Genomic DNA, 18142 nt, shown 5'->3' with positions numbered 1-18142 from the left:
GGCCTCAAAATTTTAAACAGCAAAACAGTTGAATGTGAAATAAAGTTGAAGCCTTATCAATATTTTAGAAGGCAAAAGAGAAAAGGAAAGATATACCCATTTGAATGCAGAGTTCCAAAGAATAGCAAGGAGAGATAAGAAAGCCCTCCTCAGTGATCAATGCAAAGAAATAGAGAAAACAATAGAATGGGAAAGTCTAGAGATCTCTTGAAGAAAATTAGAGATACCAACGGAACTTTTCATGCAAAGATGGGCAAAATAAAGGACAAAAATGGTATGGACCTAACAGAAGCAGAAGATATTAAGAAGAGGAGGCAAGAATACACAGAAGAACTATACAAAAACGATCTTCATGACCCAGATAATCACGATGGTGTGATCACTCACCTAGAGTCAGATATCCTGGAGTGTGAAGTCAAGTGGGCCTTACGAAGCATCACTAGAAACAAAGCTAGTGGAAGTGATGGAATTACAAATTGAACTATTTCAAATCCTAAAAGATGATGCTGTGAAAGTGCTACACTCAATATGACAGCAAATTTGGAAAACTCAGCAGTGGCCACAGGACTGGAAAAGGTCAGTTTTCATTCCAATCCCAAAGAAAGGGAAAGGGAAGTCGCTCAGTCATGTCCGACTCTTTGTGATCCCATGGACTGTAGCCTACCAGGGTCCTCTGTCCATGGGATTTTACAGGCAAGACTACTGGAGTGGATTGTCATTTCCTTCTCCAATCCCAAAGAAAGGCAATGCCAAAGAATGCTCAAACTACCACACAATTGCACTCATCTCACACGCTAGCAAAGTAATGCTCAAAATTCTCCAAGCCAGGCTTCAACAATACATGAACCATGAACTTCCAGATGTTCAAGGGATTTAGAAATTGTGAGAGGACTTAGAAAAGGGAGAGTAACAGAGATCAAATTGCCAACATCCATCGGATCATCAAAAAAGCAAGAGAGTTCCAGAAAAATATCTACTTCTGCTTTATTGACTAAGCCAAAACCTTATTGTATGGGCCACAACAAACTCTGGAAAATTTTGAAAGAGATGGGAATACCAGACCACCTGACCTGCCTCTTGAGAAATCTGTATGTAGGTCAAGAAGCAACAGTTAGAACTGGACATGCAACAACAGACTGGTTCCAAATTGGTAAAGGAGTGAATCAAGGCTGTATATTGTCACCCTGCTTATTTAACTTATATGCAGAGTACATGATGAGAAACGCTGGACTGGATGAAGCACAAGCTGGAATCAAGACTGCCGGGAGAAATATCAATAACCTCGGATATGCAGTGACACTACCCTTATGGCAGAAAGCGAAGAAGAACTAAAGAGCCTCTTGATGAAAGTGAAAGAGAAGAGTGAAAAAGTTGGCTTAAAGCTCAACATTCAGAAAACTAGTATCATGGCATCTGGTCCCATCACTTCATAGGTAATAGATGGGAAAACAGTGGGAATAGTGACAGACTGTATTTCCTTGAGCTCCAAAATCACTGCAGATGGTGATTGCAGCCATGAAATTAAAAAAAACGCTTGCTCCTTGGAAAGAAAGTTATGACCAACCTAGACAGCATATTGAAAAGCAGAGACATTACTTTGCCAACAAAGGTCCATCTAATCAAAGCTATGGTTTTCCAGTAGTCATGTATGGATGTGAGAGTTGGACTATAAAGAAAGCTGAGTGCCAAAGAATTGATGCTTTTGAACTGTGGTGTTGGAGAAGACTCTTGAGAGTCCCTTGGACTGCAAGGAGATCCAACCAGTCAACCCTAAAGGAAACCAGTCCTGAATATTCATTGGAAGGACTGATGCTGAAGCTGAAACTCCAATACTCTGGCCACCTTACGCAAATAACTGACTCATTTGAAAAGACCCTGATGCTGGGAAAGAGTGAAGGTGGGAGGAGAAGGGGACAACAGAGGATGAAACAGCTGGATGGCATCACCGACTCAATGGACATGAGTTTGAGTAAACTCCAGGAGTTGGTGATGGACAGGGAGGCCTGGTGTGCTGCAGTCCATGGGGTTGCAAAAAGTTGGACACAAGTGAGCGACTGAACTGAGCTGAGAAAACATACGTGTGCTTTTGTGTGCTTAGTCACTCAGTCGTGTCTGACTCTCGTGGCCCATGGACTGTAGCCCTGCCAGGCTCCTCTGTCCATGGAATTTTCCAGGCAAGAATACTGGAGCAGGTTGCCATTTCCTTCTCCAGGGGATCTTCCTGAACCAGGGATCCAACCCATATTTTCTTATGTTTCCGGCACTGGCAGGTAGATTCTTTACCACCAGCATCACCTGGGAAGACCCCAAAAAATGTATGACTAGAAGCCAAAATTGTGTTTAGAAAATGGGAAAGGAAAGCAATCACTGGACAGTGTTTATCTAGGAGTGAAACTAAATCACAAATATTCAGAACACTTCAGAAATAATTCTCACTGAGGTTGAGGGAAATGTAATAGCCCTTCCCACCCAAAGCCATGAATTTCAACTCATACTTCAAAGACTCTAGATGTTTCAAACACTACCAATATGACTGGGAGAAGCTCCATTTATATCTCCTTTTATACGGTTATATGTAGTATCTCCTTTAATAAAAGGGCTACTGAGAGGGCAAAGGTTAGGAAAGTAGTTTTACTAGGCCACAGAAGTAACTCTTAGCCAACCCTCTCTGCCATGATTCCAACATCTCAAAAAAATTAGGAGGTTAATAATTCAGCTTTCCAAACACCCAGATGCCAAGAAAGGGCTACTCCAGACAAGGGCTTCCAAATCACTTGAAAAGTGCACCTCTACTGTGAAACTTTTTAATTGGCACTATGAGAAAACATAGTGGCTCATAGTGGCTCAGACGGTAAAAGCGTCTGCCTACAATGCGGAAGACCTGGGTTCGATCCCTGGGTTGGGAAGGTTCACTGGAGAAGGAAATGGCAACCCACTCCAGTACTCTTGCCTGGAAAATCCCATGGATGGAGGAGCCTGATAGGCTACAGTCCATGGGGTCACAAAGAGTCGGACACGACTGAGTGACTTCACTTTCACTTTCACTTATGTTTTCTCATATGAGCCTAATCTTTAACTGGAGCCTCATCAACTCTGGAAAAGTCAGCAAAATCAAATGTTGGGGTTTATGAAGTTAAAGTATAGATTCTAAGATACACTGCTGCTGCTGCTGCTGCTAAGTCGCTTCAGTCGTGTCTGACTCTGTGTGACCCCAGAGACAGCAGCCCACCAGGCTCCTCTGTCCCTGGGATTCTCCAGGCAAGAACACTGGAGTGGGTTGCCATTTCCTTCTCCAATGCATGAAAGTGAAAAGTGAAAGGGAAGTCACTCAGTCGTGTCCAACTCTTCGTGATCCCATGGACTGCAGCCTACCAGGCTCCTCCATCCATGGGATTTTCCTGCCCTCAGAAAAGTAGTACCACATGGCCAAGCTTGGCCTGATGGTTGTAGGTCTTCCTCTGGAGTTGCAAAAGTAAGAATCACATGAGGGAATGGATGTGACTGCAAAGTATGAAAATATACAAAAAAAAAAAAACTAGCTGTACTTGAGTATTTATCCCAAAGTCTTGCATCTTTAACAGCTATCCTCACTTTAAAATATATAGGAAAAATAAAATGAAATAAAAATAAAATATATAGCGATTTACATTCCTTCAAACTAAATTTCATCTAATTAATTCTTACAGCCATGAGAAATCTGAAGACAGATTTCTAAGCTGTTTGTCAAGAAACCTGATGGTTATATCCAGGCTCACAATATTTTTATTGACAACTGATTATTTATTGACCATAGCCCTCGACTTCACTATAAGAAAAAAAAATTTTAGTCACCGTGGTACTCAGAATTCGAAGATGACCCAAAATCACCCTCGCCTTGCAAATACGAGATATCATTGCCCTGATGATCTTCCCTTTCAGAGCGAAAAGGGTTTTGCAGGTGTATTTAAGACTCTAAGTCAACTCAGAGAAAGGAGACTATCTGAATGGGACCAACCTAATTACACAAGCCCTTTAAATGAGTCCAGAGTGCAGCAGTGGGGCAGAAAGCAGAGGCATGTACTCCTGTAATCCTGAAGGAAAGCAAAGGCCTGTGAGGGTCAAATGGTGGGGAACTGTGGGCAGTGCTAGGAGCAAAAGACAGTAAGAAATAAGGACCTCTGTACCACAACCATATGAGCATGGATGAGGATCCCTGTCACCAGATGAGAACACAATTTGGACAACTTGATCTTAGTCTTGTGAGACCCCGAGCAGAGAAGTCAATCATGCCATGCCAGACTTCTGACGTACATACTATGAAACAGTAACTGGGTTATTAGGCAGCAAGGTTGTGGTAATGTGTTACTCAACAGCAGGAAACTAATGCAGTCACCTTCAGGAACAGTAAGCCCTGAACACCATGACTTTTCATTACCCACTCAAGACTCTGCTCAGATGTCACTCTGATCCCCTCACGCTGTCACCACCTCTCATCTTCATGGTACAGAGACCACATCTTCCCTTCAAGGCAAAAGTGACCCCAGCACAGCACCTTAGCAGGTTCTGTGAAATGAAGCACCTTATAGTAACAAACGCTTTCAAATACCTTCTCTTTAGATTCTCACAAGCCATCTGAACAGTAGGAGGACAGTCATCCCTAATTTCCTGACAAGAAAGTGAAAAGCTGAGAATGCTTGTGTGGCTGGATCAGGGTGCACACTACAAGATCTGGGCTAGCATGCAGGTCTTCTGAGTCCCTCATCTGCTTCCCCAGTACTCTCTGGATCACTGTTTCTCAAATTTTTTTCACTGGGACCAGCAGTTAAACAACAATAACATTCTTTTTGCACAGACACTTCTAAAACAAAAGTTTTATAGAATCTTAATCTTTACAACATAAGATGCCACATTTTGACCCAAAATATTCCTTCATTTAAAAAAAAAAAGCTGATCCCAATCCTCTAATTCCACAACCCACCCGAACTGCTTTCTCCATACCATACTGTCTGAGTAAGAAAAATGTTGATAAACATAGCCACTAACTCTTAAATCTCGATTACATCAAATGTATCTAGTATATTTTTACTATACCAAAAAATTAGACATTGAAAAGCATTAATCTTAGGCTGAACAGCACACTCTAAAGATAACAACACAAACTTTAGATATTCATATTACTGAGAAATTCTATGTTAGTCAAAACTATGTTAATCAAAGTTTATTCCATTGGGGCTCTATTATCTGAGAGTTTTCCTATAAAGAGCTACTGTATTCAAGACAGCTGAACTGTCAGATAGATACAGATATCTAAAGTTATAAATTCAAGATGGTTAAATCTTACTGATACCTGAAGCGGTTTGGCAGTAACAATAAGGTTTAACCATTTTGAATCTATACCTTTCTGAAATCAACTAATTCTAGTTTTCAAAGATTAAAGGAAACTAAACTTAATTTAACACTTTTTAGGTCAGTTGTCATTCCTATGAATACCCTACTTGTAGTATATCTTCTCCATCTGTTTTAGCCTGCTACTAGTTTAGAAACTAGATAACTACATCTAATAGAATTACAGACAAAATAAACATAAGAAAATTCAAAATGAGGAATTTTTTTAAAACTGTCCTTATGAATAACTTACATTAACTATGGAATATGAAGTTAGTGACATTAAAATTTTGGCTGCCCAGAAGCCTTTTGACACAAATTACTACTCAAATGATACCCCAAGTAGATGAATGGCATTCTTACACAAGCCTAGCATCTGGCTTCATTTCTCCCTGCCACACCCACGAGTAACCAAATCATAGCAAGGACACAGCCACAGACTCCTCCTCACCACGTACTCCTCAAAGTCTCTGCCAATCTATCTGACACCCCAGCTATAAAGGAATGGCCAAAGCAACCTGGAGTTAATATGTCACATAAACCTTTATCTACTAGTTACCAAAATTATTAGAACTTTCCATCATGTCTTTAGTAAAGTACCTTCTACATCCTGTCGTCTAAACAGTAGTGCCAGAAATGAAATATTGCTGCTTATGTTATAAATGTTCACCTCTCAAAAATAGTCCTTTAATATAGAGAAGTCCACTCATTCACAAGTAATTTAAGGAGACTTCTAGTTAAAAACATGATAGGTGGACCAAAGTTTCTTATTTTCTCTCCCTTGAAAAGAGTTGGGGTATCCCTGGTGGCTCAGTTGGTAAAGAATCGACCTGCGATGCAGGAGACCTGGGTTCAATCCCTGGGTGAGGAAGATTCCCTGGAGAAGGAAATGGCAACCCACTCCAGCACGCTTGCCATGGGAAATCCCATGGACAGAAGAGAAGAGCCTGGAGGGCTACAGTCCATGGGGTTGCAAGAGTTGGACATGACTTAGCAACTAAACCACCACCCAAAGAGGTAAATTTCAACCAATTTTCAGAAAAATCGGTGTGAACAAAAGAATACTAAAGTGACTGTACAGCTGAGGACACTACAATCCCAGGGAGGGGACACTGATAAGAAACAAGCCTATTTTCATCTCCAGAGCCCTAAAAAGATTTAAGCCTTCAAAGTTACAATACAAGTTATAACGAAGAAGTTAAGAGGCAGGACCAAAATCAAAAAATTGGTTGAAAGATCCCCATGTCCCTTGTCCCACCTTATATAACCTCTGAAAAACCAAAGGTTTATTTTTCTGGAGCCATTGAGGCTCAAACTGGATGAAGCCAAGCACAGTAAGACAGGAGTGAAGGGCAAAGTGTGTGACTAAACCTAGAGGGATTACAGGTGATATTCTGCACAGTGAACAGTGGAACCTCCAGCACACTGCTTCTGAAGCAGCTAGGCTTATAACCTGGCAGCCCTTGCCCAAAAAACAAAAGGCTTCACTGGAGAAATCAAATGACATCTTAAAGATCTCAGGTTATCAAGAGGTAAATATTTCTCCCAATAATAAAACCAATTTGCAGCCTATCACCCAGCAGGGAGTCCCAGCGTTGATCACATGATACTTGCAGACAGCATCAGATTTTTAGTGTCTCGCCTTTAAATATGGATACCCCAGAGCAGCCAGTAAAGAAAATTTCCAATGTAAGAGCCAACGACAACAAAATCCCCCCAAAAAAATAAATAAAAGAAAACTTCAAAACAAAAGGGAAAAAAATCAGAGCTATAAAAGATATTATCAGAGGACATCTCTGGTGGCCCAGTGGCTGGGACTCCACACTCCTAATTAAAGGGACCCAAGTCTGATCCCTGGTCAGAGAGCTGGACCCCACATGCTGCAATTAAAAATCCCACATGCCACAAGTAAGACCTGGGGTGCAGCCAAAATAAATAAATTTTTTTTAATGTTAACGATAAATCAGTATTAGCAAGAGCAATGCTATGAAAAAGCAAAAGACAGTAAGAAATAGCCTTTGGAAAATTTAAAAACAGAATAGGAAAAATTAAAAATTCAACTGAAAATTAACATTGTAGATTTAACTTCAAAAAATAAAGAAAACAAAAAACTCATTGAAGAGTTAGATAACATTGAAGCAAACTCTCAAAAATAGGACAAAAAAGGAACTTCCCTGTGGTCCAGTGTTAAGACCCCACACTTCCAGTGCAAACAGAACAAAAAACAAATAAATAAATTAAAATAGACCATGAAGGGTAAAAAATAATAAATAAGAGAATCTATCCTGAAGGTACAAAAACTAACTGGTCTTCCAGAATAGAAGAGAAAAAACAAAGGAGAGGGAATTATCAAAGAAATAATATCTAAAAGTTTCCAAGAACTAAAGCACAGGAGTCACCATACTTAGTGAAGCACAATGCAAAAATAAATCTACACAAAGGCATGTGCACCATAAAATTTCAGAAAACAAGAGAAGATCCTAAAGTCTCCAGAAAGAACACGGAGGACAAAGCTGGAGGCTGGAATAGACAGTGCACTTTGTTTTGTTTTGTTTTAGCATAACAGTCTTTCAGCAGTGCTTTATCTTTTAAAACTACAGAATGTATCACTTTGATAAAAATAAAAGTAAAATTTCACTTTAAATTTTTATTTAAAAATCATGAGTATCTAGTATATCCAGTAAAAGGTACCCTATATAATTTAAAAGCATAATACACAGATTAAAAGATGATCTATTTCTCATCCTAAATTTCATCCAACAGTTGATAACAAATCATAAGTGAACTGATGTTATTCCCAATATTTTAGACACTGGCTACTGTTAACATCGTCCACGCTAACTTAGTCAAATAATTCTATAAAATAAATAAAATAGAAAAATCAGACATCTTTACTAATCTAAGAAACATGCATTTGTTAAGAATTCATAATTTGAAAGACAAATATTTAAGATAAATGCATGTTTATGCCAAGAGTGGTAATTAGGTTTCCAGTACAAGAATGCAGACTGAACTCTGTTTACTTCTCTTCCTCCCAAAAACCCATTGAAATGAAGGTTTAAAAAAAAAAGCAGAAAAGCAGATAAACTAAAACTCTAGAACAAGAGAAGGAAAATCATAAGTAAAAAGAAAACAAATTTTTGAAGAATAAAGGCAAAAGGATTCAAATTGGTGGGGAAGTCAGGGCAATTGGGCCGTAACTCCAAACATACACAAACGGCCGCTCTGGGAGAGCAAAAGGTACTTCTTGCAACAGGGGGGAAAAATCAGTTTTATACACTAGAACGGGAGATTACTACTCTCAGGAATGTGTCTCAGGTCTGTGAAACAAACAGGTACATGGGGTCAGCCTCCTTCAACCCAAACACTTCTCCAGACAAAAGCAACAGCCAAATACAAGGAGTAACACCTTGGAGGCGTCAGTGCTCCAATTGCAGAGGCTGGCACCATAAGGCAGCAGGGTAACACACCCCAGTTTCACCACAGCAATCCCAGTCCTGCCCAGTCCACGTCAGTTTAAGTTTCAAGATAATTACCAGTGTCCCCATTCATTAAGAATGTTTGGGTAATAAATCACCCACCTGGTCTTCATAAATATAAATGAACAACTAATAACAACAAGACATTTTTCTCAAAAAAAGAAAAACAATATGACCAGTATGAATACATATAACAACCTAGAACAATCTGATAAATCAAGGAACAGACTTTAAATATGTATGTATATATAATACATAACATCCTGAGAGAGTTTTGAGAAGCTCTAGCTTCCATTAAACCAAAAGCTGCTGCTAAAAAAAAAACAAACTGAAAGTACTGTGGGGTTAAGAGAATGGGCTTTAGAGCAAGACTGCCTGGGTTCATATCTCAGCTTTATCACTGAGTTGTATGGTACTAGCTGTCTACACAGACAAGTTATTTAATCTCCCTTGGCCTCAATTTCTTATCTGTAAAATAAGGATAATACAAATCCACACTTTTATTATTTCATGTATTAATTTAGATAATACATGCAATGCACCAAGAAAACACTTAGGTAAAAATAATTACCCAAGGTTGACTAGTGTTAATTTGTGGAAATTAAATGTGATGACTAGAATAAATTCAATAGAAGCAGTTGAAATAAAAATCTGAAATCTTTCAAAGCAATAGAATAAAGGGAAAAGAGGAATATATCAAAAGAGGGGAAAAGGATATACAGAGAATTTATTTTAAAAAAAAGATTAATAAGATTTAAAAAAGAAAGAAAAGGGGGAAGACTAAAAAAAAAAAAGAAGAAAACTAGAAATTTTTTAGCATCAAGGAAAAAGAAAAGATTCAAGGATCAAGTTAACCACCAATACAGCAAAGAACAAGTTTGAATTAGATTTTTCATTTGCACACAGGATCCTAGAAGATAAGGGAGAAATAAAGCCAACAGCCTGAGGGAAATTTTTCAACCTAGAATTTTATAGCTAGTCAAGTAAATGTTCACGTAAATGAAAACATCTTCCTAATATTTTGTGATTTAGGAGGTAAAGAAACTAAATGGTTAGTTAAAATCCTGTATTTTTAAGGACCTTTATCAACACATTAACTGAAGTTCTACATCAAAGTTTCCAGCCTTGCTTTCTCACCTGGGCCCAGGAGGATGCCTCTGAATTTGCTCACAGCTTCGGTGGGATGTAAAGTTATATATAATTTGCAAACACGTCTTAAGGTCTCTGAATATCACAATAAGCTCAAGAGACAAAGCTTCTCTCAGAAGTTTTTCCTCCAGTTTTTCCTACCAAACTAACAGGCAGATGGAAGAACTTTGTATGGCCCTTACCTGTTCAAGTTTCACACAGATTTTTTAAATCACATAAACAAGAACTGTCTATTACTTAAAATGCAAGAACTTAATGTATATTCTATATAAAGCAATAGAAATAGCTACTAATCATTCCCTAATCAAAACACAGATTTATAAACACTCAAGACACTCTGATTTTTCTGATCTAAATGTTTCTCTCTGGGAGCTATGCTTTTTAGATTGAGGAAAATTATTTTGCCAAGTGATGTTTATAAAAAAAACTATGTTCCTTCAGAAAGGGACTCTTTTCCCTGTTTGTGAAATTTCTTTTTATTCCTATTACACAAACTATTATTTTGAGACCCCACTCTAAAAAATTATAATCCTGCAAATTTGGGGTGAGCCCACATTGTTTTGTTTTATTATTGTGGTAAAGTATATGCAACATTAAAGTTACCATTTTAAACATTTGTAGGTGGACAGTTCAGTGATATTAATTATACTCATACTGTTGGGCAACCATCACCACTATCCATCTCCAGAACTTCTTCATCCTCCCAAATTGAAACTCTATCCTCATTAAACGATAATTCCTCATTTCCCCCTCCTCTCTTCAGCCACAGACAACCACCGTTCTATTTTTTGCCTCTATGATTTTGACTAATCTAGGTACCTCACACAAGTGGAATCATGTAATAGTCCATTTGTGCCAGTGCTTTTTATAATTTTTAAGTTTTAGTAATATCTGAAAAGGGTTGCAAATGTTAAAAAATATTTTTTATTCACAGCACTATATACATCCTAAGAAATTAGAAAGTATCCTATATTACTCTTGAATAATTTTTATCAAATTTATTCTAAGGATTTTAAAAATCTAAGTATTGATATTTGTTGTTAAAAAATTAAGTGAAACTTGCTTTGAAATTGTTTAATTTTATTTTTAAAGTCAGAGTTGACCAAATGTTTACTTAAAATAATATTTGCCAAAGAAGGGCTCAAATAATCTCAGCTCCAAAGAGAAGTGACTGGGGACTAGAAAACAGTGTCTTGCTTTTATTGAATGCTTTCAAAAACTGAAGAAACCCCAAAGTATTAATATCACGAACACTACCGTTATTACTATTACAGAAAACTTTTGCAAGTATTTTGATCATTTATCCCAGAATTATCAACACCTGATGACTCACTCTATTTGAAACATACCTGTCAAGCAATCTCACCTCTGGTAATCAAGCTAAGAACCAGGAAATATGTACACAAGGGCCTCCAAAATCGCAAACAAATGTCTCAATTTGTATTAATGCACTAAAACGCATTAAAGAATCCCTTAGGTACTTGCCCTTATTCTACACAAAATTTTAGAAATTCAGGGTCCTGTCTTGATTTAAAGCCCAAAGCAATTTAAAGCCTGAGAGAAGACTTGGGCAGATAACAAGGGAGGCTACAAAGTAATCAGGAAAACTAAACCAAGAACAAACAAATCCTCCTGAGCAAGTAAAAGCAAACTGTCTTTCACATCCCATTAAATTCCTGAGGGTATTGCACCCTCAACACAAAATAATTTATATTCAAAAAACAAGACGTAATATTATACAAATTCAAGATCCTCTGCATGGTAAAACAAGGACATGTTTTATCTGTTACAAAATGATTATCCCATCCAAAGATATTTGTTTTGCTTAATTCATACTTGAAAGAAATTCTTAACTCTAAAAATAATAATCCAGAATTTCTCAACTTGAAGGGTTCTGAATAGTTAAGGATCAAGACAAGGAACAGAATCAAGTTTCTATCAGCAATTGATCACTAACAATTTACTTTTGCATTCTGGATAAATATATACATATATCCACTATATATACACACATATATAGTTACTATATATATATATATATATATATATATACACATATACATATATAGTCACCAAAAAGGATTGTTTTAAATTTTCTGTACACAAAGTGCTATTTCTTGCTCCACAAACACTGTCTTCCCAGAAGCATCAAGCCATAGGAAGTGGGAGCCCTAATGCATTACCTGTAACTAGCTCTTTTACCATGATTCTAAAGACAACCTCAGGATTCCCAAGTGGTTCAGAAGGTAAAGAATCCGCCTGCCAAAACAGCAGACACAGATTCAATCCCTGGGTTGGGAAGATCCCCTGTAAAAGGAAAAGACAGCCCACTCCAGTATTCTTGCCTGAAAAATCCCATGGACAGAGAAGCCTGGTGAGCTCAGTCCACGGGGACGCAAACAAATGGGACAGGACTTGGCAACTCAACAACAACAAAAGACAACCTCCCTTTGTTAAAGATCGATAGTAATTCTTCTTCACGAAAAAAAAGATAACATTTACAAATAAAAAGCCAGCAGCTTGGAGCATATCCTTTTTAAACTATTTTCACTGTGTCTTACTTGCCCCACAAAACTGGGATCATGTTTTACATGTTGTTTTTCAATCTGCCTTTTAATGCAAGTCAGAGTCTACTTACCTGTAGGCTCTAACTCTAGCTTTAGGCAAGTTACTTAACTCTCTGAACCCCATTCCAGGTATGAAAGATTCTACCTTGTAGATTTATGTGACAATGAAACAAAATAACCCAAGCAAAATACCTAGCCCAGTAAGAACCTAATAAATGTTGGCGTTTTTTTAAGGCTGCATAATAACCAACTATATGACATAACTTATCTAACCAATTCTCTACTGCTGAATATTTCTGGCCACATTTTACCTATTAAAAACAACACTGAAGTGAAATTCCATGTGGCTAACTCCTTAATACATCCTGAACTCTCTTGGAATTTTTAGAGGTGGCATCCTGGATCAGTGATACGTACAGAGTCCCTTACATTCACTGCCGTGCCTGTTCCCCACATTCCTCACCTCTACATCACTTTTTTATTTTTTCTTTCTTAAATTAAGTGTTTTGTAAAATTTTAAAAACTCACAGTAAATGTAATATATTTAGTGTTGAAAGTAATATATTTAGTATCCAAATCTTAATCACTGTTTACCATTCCCTTGGGAGAATGAACAAGCTTTCAGTGCCATATTCTAATATACCTCAACCACTGTTTCACTCTACAGAAGCTTTAAATAAACTTCTTCAATTTACAGTTTCAGAATAAATTCAATGCGATAGATGCTTGATTTAGTAGTTATTGGTCATTAGACTTTTAAGAGTTGTGTAAGATAAATGTTATGTTTAAAATGTTTTAGAAATGCCTGCCAAGTAGTCAAAAGCCAGCTTTTCGTGTAGACACTCTCAAATTAAATCTGTTGAGACTCAGACAAGCTGGGAAGCAATTTAGCAGAAGCCCTCCTCATTGCTGAAAGAACCACGTGCTGCCGGCACCAAAACACACATTCACAGCTGCTTAGGAGACTGTTTCTGCTTCTTTAAATTAACACTATTAACGCGCCTCCCTTTTCCTGGAAATTGTCATTTCCTGAAGCAACCGCATTCGTGAAAAACAAACATTAACAAGACTCCCGAAGTAGCAGAGCCGAGCGGCGGACGCGCGCAAGCCCTGCCGGGCCCCACAGTGGCCGCCCCTCCGCCCGTCCCGGATCAACCCAGTTATGCGAAGTGGCGAACTCGTGACAGCCTCGGGCACTGGACGCCAGCCACGCCGCCACCTCTCTCGGGTCCAACGCTTCTGCAAGCAGGCCGGCCAGGAATGGCTCGACCCCTGGCCCTCAGGCCTGGACCCGGGTTTGGAATTAAGACTCCCCCACGGGCCAGGGGCCCCTCCGTACTCAGTCTCGGGTCGGGGATGAGAGGAGGGGACTTCAGTCCAAAGGTCAGATATTGCAAGGGGTCCTGGTTTTCCCATTCCGCCCTCACTCCTGAGTTGGGGGTGTCGGATGCCTGGGGGAAACCTTCTGTATGGGTCAAAAACCATGCAAGATCAGAGCTCTGCTCACTTATTCTCAGACCAGGTTGGGCATCAGGGGTAAATTAAGAGGTCAGGTGTCACGAACCCAACCACCCCCAACCTACTCTCCAGAACGGAGTTCTGGGATGGGGGACCCGGGTCAGGACTCACGGAGAACCTGGACCGCCCTGAGCTCATTCCCAAGGAGAGATCTGGGGGAAGCCTCTGGTTGGAAGTCAAGGGTCGGGGCTGAACCTCCGCACCCCTCTGCCCGCGAGCCGCTGTCAAGGGTTCTCGGGAACCAGGGGAGCGCGGCGGCCATAATACCTGAGAAGAGGCCAGCGCCTGCTGGAGCTGCTGCTCCTCGCTGATCTTCTGCTTCAGTTTCTTGAACATCGCGCAACGCGGGGATCCTGAGGTGGAAGAGACCTGTGGGGCGAGGGCTCAGAGAGACCCGGCCGCGGCGGCTTCTCTACACCGCAGACCGCGGGGGCCGGGCCTCGCCGCCTCCTCCTGGGGCTTGCGGGCCGGTCGAGACACTCGTCCTGCGGGTGTCGGCGTCGCCGCCGCCGCGTCTCTCTCTTCTGGGTGCCACCGGTTGGCCTCGGCCCCCCATCCAGCCCCGGCGGCGGCGGCGGCGGCGGCGGCGACAACGGCAGCAGGTGAGCAGTGGGGACAAGGCGCCTGCGCGGCCTACGTGGAGTTCGGCGAGGAAGCGCTACCGGGCGCTGGAGGGGACAAGCTGGAAGCCCGGCCCGCGCATGCGCACTGCGGGGTCGCCCCCGGAAGGTGCGGGACTCGGCGCTGCCCACGCTCATCGCGCGTGGACCTGCCCTCGGAGCCCAGGCGCGGGGTGGGCCCTACACTGATACACACCCGGGCTGCGGTACTGCCAAGTCAGGTGGGCAGGGTGCTGCTTCTCTCGAGGACCGCAAGGCTGACTGTCCCGCCGCAAAGCACCTGTTGTGTGGGTGTGAGAAGAGGGGATCCGGGGGACCTACCGGAGACTGTGATTGACAGCGTACTTTTGTTCAGTATTTGTGGTTTGCATTTTCTGTCTTCAGTATCTTGTATTCCTACTGCTTCCCAGAGTGGCCCTTTTTCCTTTGCGGGACTCTTCCAGGGGTCAAGAAGTGCCTGGTAGGAAGCTCCCAGGGTTCAGATACTTCAGTTCAGTTCAGTCGCTCAGTCGTGTCCCACTCTTTGCGACCCCATGAACCGCAGCACGCCAGGCCTGCTGTCCAACACCAACTCCCGGAGTCCACCCAAACCCATGTCCATTGTGTCGGTGATGCCATCCAACCATCTCATCCTCTGTTGTCGCCTTCTCCTCCTGCCCTCAATCTTTCCCAGCATCAGGGTCTTTTCAAATGGTCAGCTCTCCGCATCAGGTGGCCAAAGTGTTGGAGTTTCAGCTTCGACATCAGTCCCTCCAATGAACACCGAGGACTGATCTCCTTTAGGATGGACTGGTTGGATCTCCTTGCAGTCTTTCAGGCTGATATAGTTTGGACATTGCCTGTATGTATATAGGCTTTCCAGGTGGCGCTACTGGTAAAGAACCCCGCTGCCAATGCAGCAGACTAAGAGAAGTGCTTCCATTCGTGGGTCAGGGAGATTCCCTGGTGGGGACATGGCAACCCACTCCAGTATTCTTATCTTAAGAATCCCGTGGACAGAGGAGCCTGGCAGGCTAGTGCAGAGGGTTGCAAAGAATCACGGCTGGAGTGACAGCATATACACGCACATACACGTGCTGCGCTCCATCAGGTCAGTCGTGTCCGACCGTCTGCGACCCCATGGACAGAGCCACCAGGTCTCCTGCATTGCAGACGAATTCTTTACTAGTTGAGCCGCCAGGAAAGCCCAAGAATACTGGATTGGGTAGCCTATCCCTTCCCCAGGGATCTTCCCGACCCAGGAATCAAACTAGGGTCTCCTACATTGCAGATGGATTCTTTACCAGCTGAGCTACCCGGGAAGCCCCCACATACATACATATGTAATATATATCGTGAATTTGGGCGAACACCTGGAGATAGTGGGGGAAGAGGAGCCTGGCATGCTTCCATCCATGACGTCGCAAAGAGTCGGACACGACTTAGCAACTGAACAACAACAAATATATGTATTAAAATATACAAATTACTGAAATGGTGTATTTTCACATATTCCTTCAAAAATCTTTATCATTCTAAGTGCCAGGTCCTTGGTGACCTTTCCCAGTCCTTGACAGAATAAGTAGACAAAAAAATTGGTAACAATGTGGAAAAGTTGGGTCAGCTAACTTTGCCTTATCTTTTTTTGAAAAGATGGGGAAACTGCAAAATACATGTTCTTTTTGGATACACGTGGACCCGTCACCAAGATAGACCATGTGCTAATTCATACTACAGATTTCAGTTTCAAAAGATTAATATCATATAGTGTGTTCTCGGATCACAAAGTAATTAAATTAGAAGTCCGTAGCAGAGATATCTAGAAAAATCCCCAAATGTTTGGAAATTATGCTGTGCACATCGAAATAGTTGATGGGCCAAAGAAAAAAACCACAAGGGAAATTAGAAAATATTTTAGAAGAATGAAAATGAGAACAAAGCTTACCAAAATTTGTGAGGTTCAGCTAACGCAGTGCTTAAAAGAAAAATAACAGTATTAGGTGCTTTTATTAGAAAGGAAAAAAGATTGGAAATCAATAATCTACACTTCCACCTTAAGAAGTTTGTAAAAGAAGAAATTAAAATCAAAGTGAGTAGAAGGATTGAAATAAAAGATACTGAGCAAAATGAATTAATGAAATATAACACAATAAAGAAGAAAACAACAAAACTAAAATTTGGTTCTTAAAAATGATTAATAACACTGGTAAGCCTCTAGTAAGACTCATGAAGAGAAAGGAAAATACTGGTTATCAATATAACGCGTTAAAGAGTGCTCATCACCACAGATTCTACAGATATATATAAGGGAATACCCAACAAATTATCAAAACGTAGATGTCTTTCAGTCAATGAATGGATAAACAAACTGTAGTACCTTCTTACCATGGAATACTACTCTGACATCTAAAGGACAGAGCACTGATGCTCATAACAACCTGAATAGTTTTCCTGAAGTTTCACTATGTGAAATAAATGAGACCCAAAAGAAGTCATACATGATATACATGACAAATCAAGATGGTTCTTCTCTTGCTGTCTGTACAGTACATCCCCTGCTCGACCAGTCCCTGTCACACCCACACCCTACTCACATGACTGGCCTCCCCTCTTAATCGTTGACTTGATCAGTAAATACCTGCATACTTGTCCCGGGGCCCAGCTAGCGATTGTTCTCATCTCTAGATCAGAACCTCACCGCTAAGATAGTTTATCAAAGGGGAGATGGCGGGCATGCTCCTCTACTGGTTTCCCTGATAAGATGAGCCAACTGAAAGTCAATTCCCCCTATGACAGGGAAACCATTCCCTCCCCACCACCCCAATAGCGAAGACTAGTGCCATGTCCTACCGCTGATTGTGGGGTGTCAATCCAAGAGCTTACTTCAGGCACATAAGATCCCCCTTGCATTAAACCTATGATGTCTCTGTTTTGCTGACTCCGGACTCTTTCTTTGATCTTGAGAGTGGGCAGGTGCAAGGCTTGCAGGCCTGCGAGATGCAGCCCACCAGATTCCACTTAACGACATTCTGAAAAGGCAAAGCTATCGGGAGGGAGAATGGATCTGTGGTTCTAGGAGTTTAGTAGGGCAGGACTGGGATGGGGTGGAAGTGGTATTAACTACAAAGGGGCAGGACAAGGGAATCTTTGGGATGATGAAACAGTGTGTACCATAACTATAGTGGTAGATGTACAACTTTGCATGCATTTGTCAAAACCCAGAAAGCTATATACCACAAACACTCAACTTCAGTGTATGAAATTTTTTAATAAAAATGAAAAGCCTGAGGCTCTGAATTTCACTGCAAGTAACACAGCTTGGATGTGGTAGAGGCAGCATCTGAACCCATAGCTTTCATGGCTCTGAAACCCATGCCCACACCGCCACCCACACTGCCTCTGGATCCCTTACTACGGAGACATACGCTCCCACTGACACTGATTTTTCTATGTTCTCCAATACTTT

The 18142-nt window shown here is 41.0% G+C and overlaps 1 protein-coding gene across 6 annotated transcripts in view; it reads right to left on the bottom strand.

Moving 5' to 3' along the window:
- The window catches only part of GOLGA4 (golgin A4), a 112673-nt gene extending 98093 nt beyond the window's left edge, over window positions 1-14580 (bottom strand). For all 6 annotated transcript variants that reach the window (XM_061127751.1, XM_061127754.1, XM_061127753.1 and 3 more), the window contains exon 1: window positions 14345-14580. In XM_061127751.1, coding sequence (XP_060983734.1) covers window positions 14345-14413 — 69 coding nt within the window. In that variant the 5' untranslated portion in view covers window positions 14414-14580. The remainder of the gene's footprint in view (window positions 1-14344) is intronic.
- Window positions 14581-18142: the final 3562 nt, after the last annotated feature.

Source organism: Dama dama, chromosome 24 (assembly GCF_033118175.1).
Source record: "Dama dama isolate Ldn47 chromosome 24, ASM3311817v1, whole genome shotgun sequence".
Classification (NCBI taxonomy): Eukaryota; Metazoa; Chordata; class Mammalia; order Artiodactyla; family Cervidae; genus Dama; species Dama dama.
This window is presented reverse-complemented; position numbering and strand designations above follow the sequence as displayed.